Source organism: Loxodonta africana, chromosome 10, assembly GCF_030014295.1.
Source record: "Loxodonta africana isolate mLoxAfr1 chromosome 10, mLoxAfr1.hap2, whole genome shotgun sequence".
NCBI classification, from domain to species: domain Eukaryota; kingdom Metazoa; phylum Chordata; class Mammalia; order Proboscidea; family Elephantidae; genus Loxodonta; species Loxodonta africana.
In genome coordinates, this window is record NC_087351.1 from 75944051 (window position 1) to 75957154 (window position 13104).

At 36.5% G+C, this 13104-nt stretch overlaps 1 protein-coding gene across 8 annotated transcripts in view; it reads left to right on the forward strand.

The window, feature by feature from the left end:
• SYNE2 (spectrin repeat containing nuclear envelope protein 2) overlaps window positions 1-13104 on the forward strand; it is a 378879-nt gene that overhangs the window by 199152 nt on the left and 166623 nt on the right. For all 8 annotated transcript variants that reach the window (XM_064292573.1, XM_064292575.1, XM_064292574.1 and 5 more), the window contains exon 46: window positions 12790-12945. In XM_064292573.1, coding sequence (XP_064148643.1) covers window positions 12790-12945 — 156 coding nt within the window. The remainder of the gene's footprint in view (window positions 1-12789; window positions 12946-13104) is intronic.

Genomic DNA, 13104 nt, shown 5'->3' on the forward strand with positions numbered 1-13104 from the left:
TTAGTTCCAGTAGTGTTCTTGTGGATTCTTTGGGGGTTCTCTATGTGTAGGACCATATCATCTGTGAATAGGGATAGTTTTACTTCTTATTTTCCAATTTGGATGCCCTTTATTTCTTTTTCTTGCCTTATTGCTCTAGCTAGGACTTGCAGCCCAGTGATAAATAGGAGTGGTAATGAAGGACGTCCTTGTCTTGTTCCTCTCCTCAGGGGAATGCTTTCAAACCTCTCTCCATTAAAACGATTTTGGCTGTTGGTCTTGTCTTTGAAAGATGCCTTTCATTATGTTGAACAATTTCTCTTCTATTCGTATTTTGTTGAGAGTTTTTATCTGAAATGGGTGTTGGACTCTATCAAATGCCTTTTCTGCATTGAGATGATCATGTGATTCTTTTGTTCTATTTATGTGGTGGATCATGTTGATTGATTTTTTTTAATGTTGAGCCATCTCTGCATACCTGGTACAAATCCTACTTGGTCATGATGTATTATTTTTTTGATATGATGCTGAATTTTATTGGCTAGAATTTTGTTGAGAATTTTTGCATCCATATTCTTGAGAGATATTGGTCTGTAATTTTCTTTTTTTGTGGTTTCTTTTTCTGGCTTTGGCATTAGGGTTGTGCTGGCTTCATTGAATGCCTTATTTCTATGCTCTGAAATGGTTTGAGTATTATTGGTACAGGCTCTTAGCTGAATGTTTGGTAGAATTCTTAGCTGAAGCCACCTAGGCAAAGGTTTTTATTTGTTGGGAGATGTTTTTTTTATAACCTTTTCAATCTCTTCTCTTGTAATGCATCTGTTCATATTTTCTATCTTAGCTTGTGTTAGTTTAGGTAGGTAGTGTGTTTCTAGAAATTTGTCCATTTCCTCTAGTTTCTCAAATTTGTTGGAGCACAGTGTTCCATAGTACTCGATTATGATTCTTTTTGTTTCAGTTGAGACTGTTGCAGTGTCCCCCATCTCATTTCTTGTGTGGGTTATTTGCTTCCTTTCCTGTTTTTCTTTTGTCAGTTTGCCCAGTCGTTTGTCGATTTTGTTGACCTTTTCAAAGAACCAGCTTTTGGTTTTGTTGATTCTTTCTATTGTTTTTCTGTTCTCTATTTCATTTCCTTTCTTCTGGTGCCCGTGGGCTTCTGTTGTTTTTCTCTTCCTATTTGTTTGAGTTGTATGGCCAACATTTTGATTTTGGCTGTTCTTTTTTGATGTGGTGTTTATTGCTATAAATTGACCTCTAAGCACTGCCTTTGCTATGTCCCAAAGGTTTTGTTATGATGTATTTTCATTCTCATTGATTCTAGGAATTTTTTTATTCCCTTTTTGATTTCTTCCATTACCCAGTTGTTTTTAAGCAAGGTGTTATTCAGTTTCCATGTAATTGATTTTTTTTTTTTCCCTTAATACTTCTGTTATTGATTTCTGCTTTTGTGTTGTTGTGATCACAAAGAATGCTTTATATTATTTCAATGTTTTGGATTTTATTGAGGGTTGCTTTGTGGCCTAAAACGTGCTCTATTCTGGAGAATGTTCCATATACTTTGGAAATAAATGTACACTTTGCTGCTGTTGGTTGGTGTATTCTATATATGTCTATGAGGTCATGTTGGTTGATTTTGGCCTTTAGAACTTCTGTATCTTAATTTCGTTCTAGATGTTCTGTCCTTTACCAAGAGTGATGTGTTGAAGTCTCCTACTATTTTTGTGGAACTGTCTATTTCTCCTTTCATTGCTGTTACAGTTTGTTTTGTGTATTTTAAAGCTCTGCCATTGGGCATGTAGATGTTTATTAAGGTTATCTCTTCTTGGTGGATTGTCCCTGTAATTATTATATAATGTCCTTCTTTGTCCTGTATAGCTGATTTTGCCTTAAAGTCTCTTTAATCTGAGAATAGTATTGTGATTCCTGCACTTTTTTGGTTACTGGTTGCTTTTTAAATTTTTTTCCATCCTTTGATTTTTTAAAATAATTTTTGTTGTGCTTTAAGTGAAAGTTTACAAATCAAGTCAGTGTCTCACAGAAAAACCCGTATGCAACTTGCTACATACTCCTAATCCATCCTTTGATTTTTAATGTATTTAAGTGTTTGTGTCTAAGGTGTGTCTCTTGTAGACAGCTTTTGTGTGAGTGTGTGTGTATGGTAAGTAGAATATTTTATTTTCAGTAAATTATTTCTTCTGGAATGAAAAGGCAGAAGCAATCCCTCAGAGTTGGTTATATTCCATGAGTAACACTTTCTGCTTAATTCTCTTTCTGCTTGAAATATCTATAATGGCTTCTCTTGGCCCAACTGATACCCTTCATTGCCTCCTCTATGCTTCCCTGAAGTGATAAGGTACTAGATGATTTTGAATGAGCCATAAATGGAATCTTTGTATACTATTATAGCACTCTATCCAATTGTGCAAGTGTTCATTTAAAAAAAAAAATCATCTTATCCTTAACAGATATTCATCTTTATTGGACTCCTGTACAGCTAAAGCCTTACTTTCATAGAAGTTATCATATTATGGGAAAAGATTACGGTTTACAACCATCAGAACTATCTTCAGATCCTAGCTGTAATATTTACTTTACTTTCCAACTTAGTTTTCCTTGATGGGTAGTTTTTAAATATTAATGTGGTGCCAGAACTGTAAATATCTGTGATACAACGATGATTAAGACAATTCCTGCCCTCTGCCCCATGATGTTTAAAATCTAGCAGCAAAGATTGAAGGGAGAGAGAATTTTCAAGGGATAAAACATTTTGGCACAGCCATGTACTAAACAGCCTTCAAATCATAAAAGATTGTGAGTTCATAGTAAAAATGATGAGAAGACAATGAAGAGTTTCAAACAGGGGAGCAATATGATAAAGTTTTTAAAAAATCATTCTAACATAATAAAGGGCTCTCACAAAGCCAACAGCCAACATCACCCTAAGTGGAGAGAGCCTGAAAGCATTTCCCTTGAGAACGGGAACCAGACAAGGATGCCCTTTATCACCGCTCTTATTCAACGTTGTGCTAGAGGTCCTAGCCAGAGCAATTAGGCTAAACAAAGAAATAAAGGGCATCTGGGTTGGCAAGGAGGAAGTAAAATTATCTCTATTTGCAGATGACATGATCTTATACACAGAAAACCCTAAGGAATCCTCCAGAAAACGACTGAAACTAATAGAAGAGTTTGGCAGAGTCTCAGGTTATAAGATAAAAACATACAAAAATCACTTGGATTCCTCTACATCAACAAAAAGAACATCGAAGAGGAAAGCGCCAAATCAATACCATTCACAGTAGCCCTCAAGAAGATAAAATACTTAGGAATAAATCTTACCAAAGATGTAAAAGACCTATACAAAGAAAACTACAAAGTACTACTGCAAGAAACTAAAAAGGACCTACATAAGTGGAAAAACATACCTTGCTCATGGATAGGAAGACTTAACATAGTAAAAATGTCTATTCTACCAAAAGCCATCTATACATACAATGCACTTCCGATCCAAATTCCAATGACAGTTTTTAATGTGATGGAGAAACAAATCACCAACTTCGTATGGAAGGGAAAGAAGCCCCGGATAAGTAAAGCATTACTAAAAAAGAAGAAGAAAGTGGGAGGCCTCACTCTACCTGATTTTAGAACCTACTATACAGCCACAGTAGTCAAAACAACCTGGTACTGGTACAACAACAGGCACATAGACCAATGGAACAGAATTGAGAACCCAGATATAAATCCATCTACATATGAGCAGCTGATATTTGACAAAGGCCCAGTGTCAGTTAATTGGGGAAAAGAGTCTTTTTAACAAATGGTGCTGGCATAACTGGATATCCATTTGCAAAAAAATGAAACAGGACCCATACCTCACACCATGCACAAAAACTAACTCCAAGTGGATCAAAGATCTAAACATAAAGACTAAAACGATAAAGATCATGGAAGAAAAAATAGGGACAACGTTAGGAGCCCTAATACAAGGCATAAACAGAATACAAAACATTACCAAAAATGACGAAGAGAAACCCGATAACTGGGAGCTCCTAAAAATCAAACACTTATGCTCATCTAAAGACTTCACCAAAAGAGTAAAAAGACCACCTACAGACTGGGACAAAATTTTCAGCTATGACATCTCTGACCAGTGCCTGATCTCTAAAATCTATATGATTCTGTTAAAACTCAACCACAAAAAGACAACCCAATCAAGAAGTGGGCAAAGAATATGAACACACACTTCACTAAAGAAGATATTCAGGCAGCTAACAGATACATGAGAAAATGCTCTCGATCATTAGCCATTAGAGAAACACAAATTAAAACTACGATGAGATTCCATCTCACTCCAACAAGGCTGGCATGAATCCAAAAAACACAAAATCATAAATGTTGGAGAGGCTGTGGAGAGATTGAAACTCTTATACACTGCTGGTGGGAGTGTAAAATGGTGCAACCACTTTGGAAATCTATCTGGCATTTTCTTAAAAAGTTAGAAATAGAACTACCATAGAGCCCAGAAATCCCACTCCTCAGAATATACCCTAGAGAAATAAGAGCCTTTACACGAACAGATATATGCACACCCATGTTTTATTGCAGCTGTGTTTACAATAGCAAAAAGCTGGAAGCAACCAAGGTGTCCATCAACGGACAAATGGTTAAATAAATTATGGTATATTCACACAATGGAATACTATGCATCGATAAAGAACAGTGACGAATCTGTGAAACATTTCATAACATGGAGGAACCTGGAAGGCATTATGCTGAGTGAAATCAGTCAGAGGCAAAAGAACAAATATTGTATAAGACGACTATTATAAGATCTTGAGAAATAGTATAAACTGAGAAGAACACATACTTTTGTGGTTACGAGGCGGGGAGGGAGGGAGGGAGGGTAGGAGAGGGTTATTTACTGAATAGTTAGTAGATAAGAACTACTTTGGGTGAAAGAAAGCACAATACTCAATACACGGAAGGTCAGCTCAACTGGACTGGACCAAAAGCAAAGAAGTTTCTGGGATAAACTGAACGCTTGGAAGGTCAGCGGAGCAAGGGCTGGAGTTTGGGGACTATGGCTTAAGGGGACTTCTAAGTCAATTGGCAAGATAATTCTATTATGAAAACATTCTGCACCCCACTTTGAAGTGTGGTGTCTGGGGTCTTAAATGCTAACAAGCGGCCATCTAAGATGCATCAATTGGTCTCAACCCACCTTGATCAAAGGAGAATGAAGAATACCAAGGTCACATGATAACTATGAGCCCAAGAGACAGAAAGGTCCACATGAACCAGAGACTTACATCATCCTGAGACCAGAAGAACTAGATGGTGCCGGGCCACAACCGATGACTGCCCTGACAGGGAACACAGGAGAGAACCCCTGAGGGAGCAGGAGAACAGTGGGATGCAGACCCCAAATTCTCATAAAAAGACCAGACTTAATGGTCTGGCTGATACTGGAAGAATCCCGGCAGTCACGGTCCCCAAACCTTCTGTTGGCCCAGGACAGGAACCATTCCCAAAGACAACTCATCAGACATGGAAGGGACTGGACAATGGGTTGGAGAGATATGCTGTTGAAGAGTGAGCTACTTGTATCAGGTGGATACTTGAGACTGTGATGGCATCTCCTGTCTGGAGGGGAGATAGGAGGGTAGAGAGGGTTAGAAACTGGCAAAACGGTCATGAGAGACTGGAAGGAGGGAGCGGGCTGACTCAGGTGGAGAGTAAGTGGGAGTATGGAGTAAGGTATATATAAGCTTATATGTGACAGACTGACTTGATTTGTAAACTTTCACTTAAAGCAGAATAAAAATTATTAAAAAAAAATCATTCTAGCTAGAGGGTAAAAGCTGCATTAGATGGAAAAAAGGCCATATGTGGAGAGACCGGTGAGGAAGATGCTACAGAAATCTAGAGAAGAGAGAGTACATAGGCCTGGGAAGACAGCCACAGTTGAACACTAATAGGAACCATGAGGATGGAGAAAAGTGAATCACTTCAAGAAGCATCTAGAAACTAGAACTAACAAGATGTGTGAATTGATTGGAGATGTGAGATAAGGAGTTGGAAGAGTCAAGGATAACTCCAATGTTTAAGACTTTTGCGAACTGAATGAATAGCAGTTGTAGACAGCTTTTTGATGTGTTTTTTTTAAATCTTCTGCCACTATCTGTCTCTTTACAGGTGCATCTAAGCCATTTACATTCAGTGTGATTATTGATAGGTATGAGTTTATTGCTTTCATATCTTTTATATACTTTTTGTGTATGTGTGGTTATGATATTTGCTTCTCTTACTTTCCTGTGCCGAGTTCCTTTGTTTGTAGATTTTCTTTTCTTTAGTCGTTATACATTTTGTGTTTACTGAGTTGTTAAGTTTTTATTCTTTTTTATTTGGAAGAGTAGGTTTGTTAACTTTCTTTGTGGTTATCTTGAAATTTACCCTTGTCTTCCTAAGTTTGAACCAGTCTTTTATTACATGCTATCGCCTTGGCTTCATCACCGTTTGAAAGTTCTATACCTACACTGTGTTTTGACATTGTCATCATTTACAGATTGACATCTCTGATTCCCTGTTTTAAGTCTTTGGGTTTTGTTTTAATATTGAGGGTGCTTTACCTAGGTTGGTATCTAGCTGATGAATTCCCATGTCCTAGACTACAGTTGTTGTCTGATGTTGTTGGTTCTCTAACTGAAGGACTCCCTTTAATATTAATTGTAAGTTTGGTTTGATTTTAATTTCTCTTTATCTGGAAAGGTCCTGATTTCGCCATCGTATTTAAGAGAGAGTTTTGCAGGATATATAATTCTTGGTTGGCAGTTTTTTCTTTCAAGGTTTTATGTATGTCATCCACTTGCCTTCTTGACTGCATGATTTATTCCGAGTAATCAGAGCTTAGTCTTATTGTTTCCTCTTTGTAAGTGACTTCGTTTTTCTCAAGCTGCTCTCTGGATTCTTTCTTTGTCTTTGATCTTGGCAAGTACCATTATGATATGTCTTCATGACTTCCTTTTGGGGTGTATCTTATATGGGGTTCGGTGAGCTTCTTGGATGGTCTCCTTTTTCACTTTCATGATATTTGAGAAGTTTCCTGCCAGCAAATCTTCAATAATATTCTTTGTGTTTTCCATTTTCTTCCCCTTTCTGGAATTCCAATCATGGGCAAATTTTTTATCTTGATAGTGTCCCATATAATTCTTAGATTTTCTTCATTCTTTTGTCTGATTTTTCCTCAAAGAAATTGGTTCGATGGATTTGTCTTCAATCTCACTGATTCTGCCTTCCATTGTTTCAAATTTGCTCCGAAGACCTTTTAGTGAGTTGACCATTTCCCACTCTACTTCAAAATCCACAAATTATTAATCCTGAGAATAGAAGACTAAATAAAATCTTCGTTTTTTCTCTGGTATGAATTCATTATTCAACCATTCAGTAAAAATATATTAAGCTTATACTCTGTGAGAGGCAATGAGGCTTCAGTGGGGAGCCAAGGTAGATACAATATCTGTTCTCATAGAGCTTCTAGTCTAGAGGGAAATTCAGGCATTAATCAACTAATTACAGTAATGATAGTCTAATTAGGGGCACTAAAGGAAGGACCACAGTTCCGTGATAGTATATAACAAGGAATCTGACTGGACTGTAGGGGCAGAGAGAGAAAGAGCTTTTTTAAGGAAGCAACATTTGAACTAAGACTGGAAGGGTCAGTAGGACCTAACTGCACTCAGGGCTGGGCGTGAGGGGCATCTTGACAAAGGTAATAGAATTTCCTCTCGTATTGGGAGAGGTCATGGGAAATTTTAGATACTGAAGTAAGGCCACTCTGGCCATAGTGTAGGTTGGAGAGGAGATAAGAGTGACAGAGATGAAGCCTGAGTTGTAGGCATGACTGGTTGAATCACAAGTGGCCTTACAGGCCACATTAACATTTTGGTCATATGCTACAAGAATAGGCAGCCTTTGAGGCTATGATGATCTGCCTTTCAGTTTTGTTTCTAGTGGTGAAATATGTTTATGCTTACAGTTTTTCACCGCTTCATATTGCAAGAGAAGAGAAGAGAAGAAGGAAATATATTAGAGTTTGTATGACACACTGTCCCACTGTTGGAAGTTACAAGTGATAGATTTAGGCTTCTCGCTGTCATGAAGTTACCATAGCCTTTGGGCTGTTGTCCCTTGAATGGGAGAAGGGATAGTGAAGCTGTTATTGACTTGCTTCTTTTGGCCATTATAGTTTTGGTAAGCCAAAGAAAATGTTCAGTTATTTAAAGCTGTTTACTTTGTGAATTAAAGGTCATAAAAATGAATAAGTCATGGTCTTGTCCTTAAGGAGAGTTGATATTCTTACTCCCACCTCTTATTCTTTGCCAAACAAGTAAAAATCTAAGGAAAGATATGTGTTTGGAAAAAGTAACATTTTAAAAAATAAACCTAATTGGGAATGTAACCCAACCAGACTTTTAAGAGTCTAGTGTTTTTCCTTTTTGAAATTTATTAGTAACTTTGCAATTCCATTTATATTCATGGGATTAATATGTGCACTTTTTACAGTGTTCCAAAATTACACTTTGTCTTAGGTTTATGGTAAACATAGATTTTTAAAAAAAAGAACAAAAAAACCCCCAAACCTGTTGCCATTGAATCGATTCTGACTCATAACAATCCTATAGGACAGAATAGAACTGCCCCATGGAGTTTTCAAGGAGCGACTGGCGGATTCAAACTTTGGTTAGCTGCCAAGCTCTTAACCACTGTGTCACCAGGGCTTCTCAAAGAGAATAATGCCCCCGAAATCATAAAAATCTCCAAAGAATGCTCCACTATGAGGAAAAATCCTTATCACAGGGAGAGGAGTTAACGAGTTAAGAGGAATTAAAGAAACTGAGATAATGCAGTAGTCTGAAAGAAATCATAAAAAACCAAACCCACTGCCATCCAGTCAATTCCTACTCATAGCAACCCTATAGGACAGGGTAGAATTTTCCCATACAGTAACAGGCTTAAAATGACTAATGATATAAAGGAAGGAATTGCAACCATAGGAAAATATAGAATACTTTGAGAAAAAGGGCAGATTAGAAAATGAACCATATGGAACTTTAATAAATAAAAAAGTCATTTAAATTAAAATTTCCATGGACATTTTAAGCAGCAAATTTGACACAGCTTGAAAAGAGACTTTGTCAGTTAGAAAATATGATTGAAAAAATTACACAGAATGCAACACAAAGCCATAAAGTGATGGAAAATAGGAAGGAGATTTTAAGAGACCTAGAGACTAAACTGAAATTGTCTAACACAATTCTGATAGCAGTTCTAGGAGAAGAATAGAGACAATAGAGGAAAGTCTGAGAATTTTTCAGAATTGAGGAAAAATAGGAATCCTCAGTTTCAGGAAATATAGGTAGCCTTGAGAAGGATAAATAAAAGTAAGTTTTTAGCTAAATTCATTGTAGTTAAATAATAACATGTCAAAGTCAAAAGGAAGAATCTCAAAGACAGAGAAAAAACACTAGTAGAACAGTTATGTTGAGATCAGATTTCTCAATGCTAAAAACCAAAAGGCAGTATAAAAGCATCTTCAGTGAGCTGAAGGAAGATAACTGTCAGCCTAGACTTTGATGTTCAGCTAAACTGTCATTCAAGAGCTAGATAGAACACTTTTTACTGTTTGTAGTAGACAAAGACTGATTTTATGTATCTAAAACTACACACAGAAATAAGTGACAGAAGAACTTAAATGTGAAAATTCTAAAGCCTTTACAAGAAAATATTGAAGAATATTTTTGTATTCTCAGGGCACAGAAGGCTTGTGTATACAGGCACTAAACACAAAAGCTAAAACAGGAAAATATTGATAAATTTGACCACATTAAAACATTAAACTCTGATTCAACAAAAGACACCGTGGGCTCAAACGTAACAATGATTGTGAGAGTGGCACAGGACTGGGCAATGTTTTGTTCTGTTGTGCATAGGGTTGCTATGTGTCAGAATTGCCTTGAGGGCACCTAACAACAACAAAAACAAAGTTTAAAGATGTCTACTGGAAGATATTTGCAGTGCATATAACTGTTAGAAGATTAGTATCCAGAATAGGAGAACCCCCCCCTCAAAAAAAAAAAAACCAAACCCAGTGCCGTCGAGTTGATTCCGACCCATAGCAACCCTATAGGACAGAGTAGAACTGCCCCATAGTTTCCAAGGAGCGCCTGGTGGATTTGAACTGCCAGCCTTTTGGTTAGCAGCCATAGCACTTAACCACTGTGCCACCAGGGTTTCCAGAATAGGAGAAGAATACCTTAAACCACAAACAACCGAATAAAAAAAATAGACAATGGATATACAAAAGCAATTCACAGAAGGGAGACTTATATGGCCAATAAGCATACAAAGAAAAACTCAACCTTACTTGTAAAACAATAATGATCAACATTTTGCACCCATTATATTGGCAGAAATTATAAAGTCTATTAGCACTAAATATCAGAGAGGATTAGGGAAGATACAAACTCTTTTACCATATTGGTGGGAACATAAACTGAAATTGAATTTGGAGAACAAATCAGTAACTATCTATTGAGAATCCAAAGCAGCATAATCTGTGACCAGTAATTTTGATTCTAGGCAAATATCCTAAAGAAACTCACACGTGTGTGCAAGAAGACCTATACAAGGATGCTTATGACAGCATTCTCTATAATAGGAGAGATTGGGACCAATGTCGTTGTACATAGTAGTCGAATGAATAACTAAGTCATGTTTCATCCAGACAGTGAGAGTATACACTTGTTGGGTGCCGAGTTGTTTTTGTAGTTGTCCAGTGAGTGACTGTACTGCATTTATGTTTGTCAACATGGACAAATCGCAAAACACACTGCCAAGTAGAAAAAAAGAAATTATAAAATGATGCACACGTGATTCCAATTTTTGTAATAGATAAAAATATAGAAAATAATAGTATATAAATATCTACATATGTAGTAAAAACATAAAAAACTTGTATTATATGCTGACTTCAGAATAGTGATTAGTCCTGGGAAGGAAGAGATGAAAAGGATGTGGGTTGGGGGCTTATTTTTTTTATATATATCCCTTAAATCTGTGTTGTGGGTGATGAGCATCTGTTACATTATTTTTTGTTCTTTTATGTACGTTTAAAATATTTCATAATTTAAAATTAAAATGTTATAAAGATGCTTTCAAAATCAAAATTAAATATAGCAGAGGGTGATGGGCAAAGGATGACTGGTTATCAAAGAGTCTTTCCTCCTTGAGCCTAAGAGTTCCAACCTCTCTGGCATGAGCAAAGGAATGTTACCTTTTAAATTTGAAGTGTTCATTTGAGGGATTCTACTGGATTTTCTGCGAAGGGAGAAACATGACTTTTGGGGTTGGTAAACAAAGTGGAGTTTCAGAGTGGTTTCTGATTTTTAAGAATACTCTCTCTGACCCCTAAAGGCAGCCATTGCAAATGTTGCTAGTATTTTCCTAGGTAAGACAGACCAATAGCTCTCAATCCTCTGACTAAATAATTAATAGTAAATATAGCTTTCATTAGAGTCCAGGTAGATCCTTCAGTGTGGGCTCTCCTGTTCCATGGGTAAGTTTTTGAGGAAACTCTGAGAGACTCATTTTCTCAGTAACCATGCCTTGGCAATAAGGCGATTGTCTACCTCATACAACTGGGGCCCTTAGGCAAAAAGCACCCACTGGCCGATGATGCTTGTGGTATGGCATCAGCTCTCATTTCCTCTCATGGCCTTCCTGTATCTTTGCCTGGAGGTGCTGCTCTTGATGTAGACTATAGCCACAGTTCACATGAATAAATTGTTAGACTGGAGAAAATTTGTAAAATCTGACCATTTCAATCATTCGCAAGCTTTTTAAAGAAGTAACTGGTGCTCAGTGCTAACTGAGCACTTCAAAACCAGAAAACTGGACTGCTGCATTTTCTTACCAGTTAGAGTTGGTGGCAGTCCAGGCAGTATTTTTTTTTTTTTTTAATTTAAATAAACTTTTAATTTTAGAATAGTTTGAGATTCACAGGAAATTTCAAAGATAGTACAGAAGGCTCCCATACATCCCTCACATAGCTTCCCCTATTGCTAATATTTTATATTACTATCTAGGCAATATTTTTAAGATAACAATTTCTACTTTGGGGATGTGACACCTTTTATTCATAGATTTGCTACCTCGGAAGATTTACTGACATGAAAGTATATGGCAAAATTAAAGGGCTTTTCATTCATTAATTAATCTAAAAATGGAAACTAATTCTTGAACAAAATAATAGAAATCTTCTAAAATTACTGACATGGCACCTGGTACATGTAAATGCTCAACAAATATTTGTTGGACGAATTATAAATGAATGCAGGTGCCCTGTCTCTGTGTTTGTTATAGAGAACTTCAAGTCCCTACAGCTCTCAGAAAAGCTCAAATTACTCCATACCTAACCCATTACGCCTTACACGCATTAGAATTCTTACTGCTCATTGTTTTAAGGCACAATTTAGTCTTAGTATCATGAAACTTTGGTGTTTCCTCCATCTGTCTGTTTATTATTTCAAATTACCAATAGGTAACATTGAGTGCCTGTTATTATGTGCCCTGCCCCCTGCATCATGGTAAATATGAATACCAAGTATAAGCTTTGAAACTTCTGCTTTTTCAGTATCTATGTTTAAGTTTTTAATGTAAGTAAACAGAAGAAACTGGAATGTTTTCATCAAGAAAAATAAGAATTATTTGTTTGGAAGGTAGACTGTTCAGCAATTAATCTTTTTATGTTTTCAGAATTCAGCTGTGGAAATGGTTTTGTCAAAACAACTTTCTCTCCGTCTCGAAGACAGCATGAAGAACGCTGAAGATGAGCAGAAAGTCAATGAGCTGCAAAATCAACCTTTAGAATTAGATATTATGTTAAGAAATGAACAATTAAAAGAGATAGAGGTATGGAAACAGAAAAAACATTGACAACATGATTGCATCATTTATCCAGTGCAATATAATATATTTTAATTACCAAAAACTCACTTGCACAGAGTGAAAAGTCTTATTTAACCTTTGCCTGATGATCAATTTGGTAACTACTAATCAGTAAATTGTATA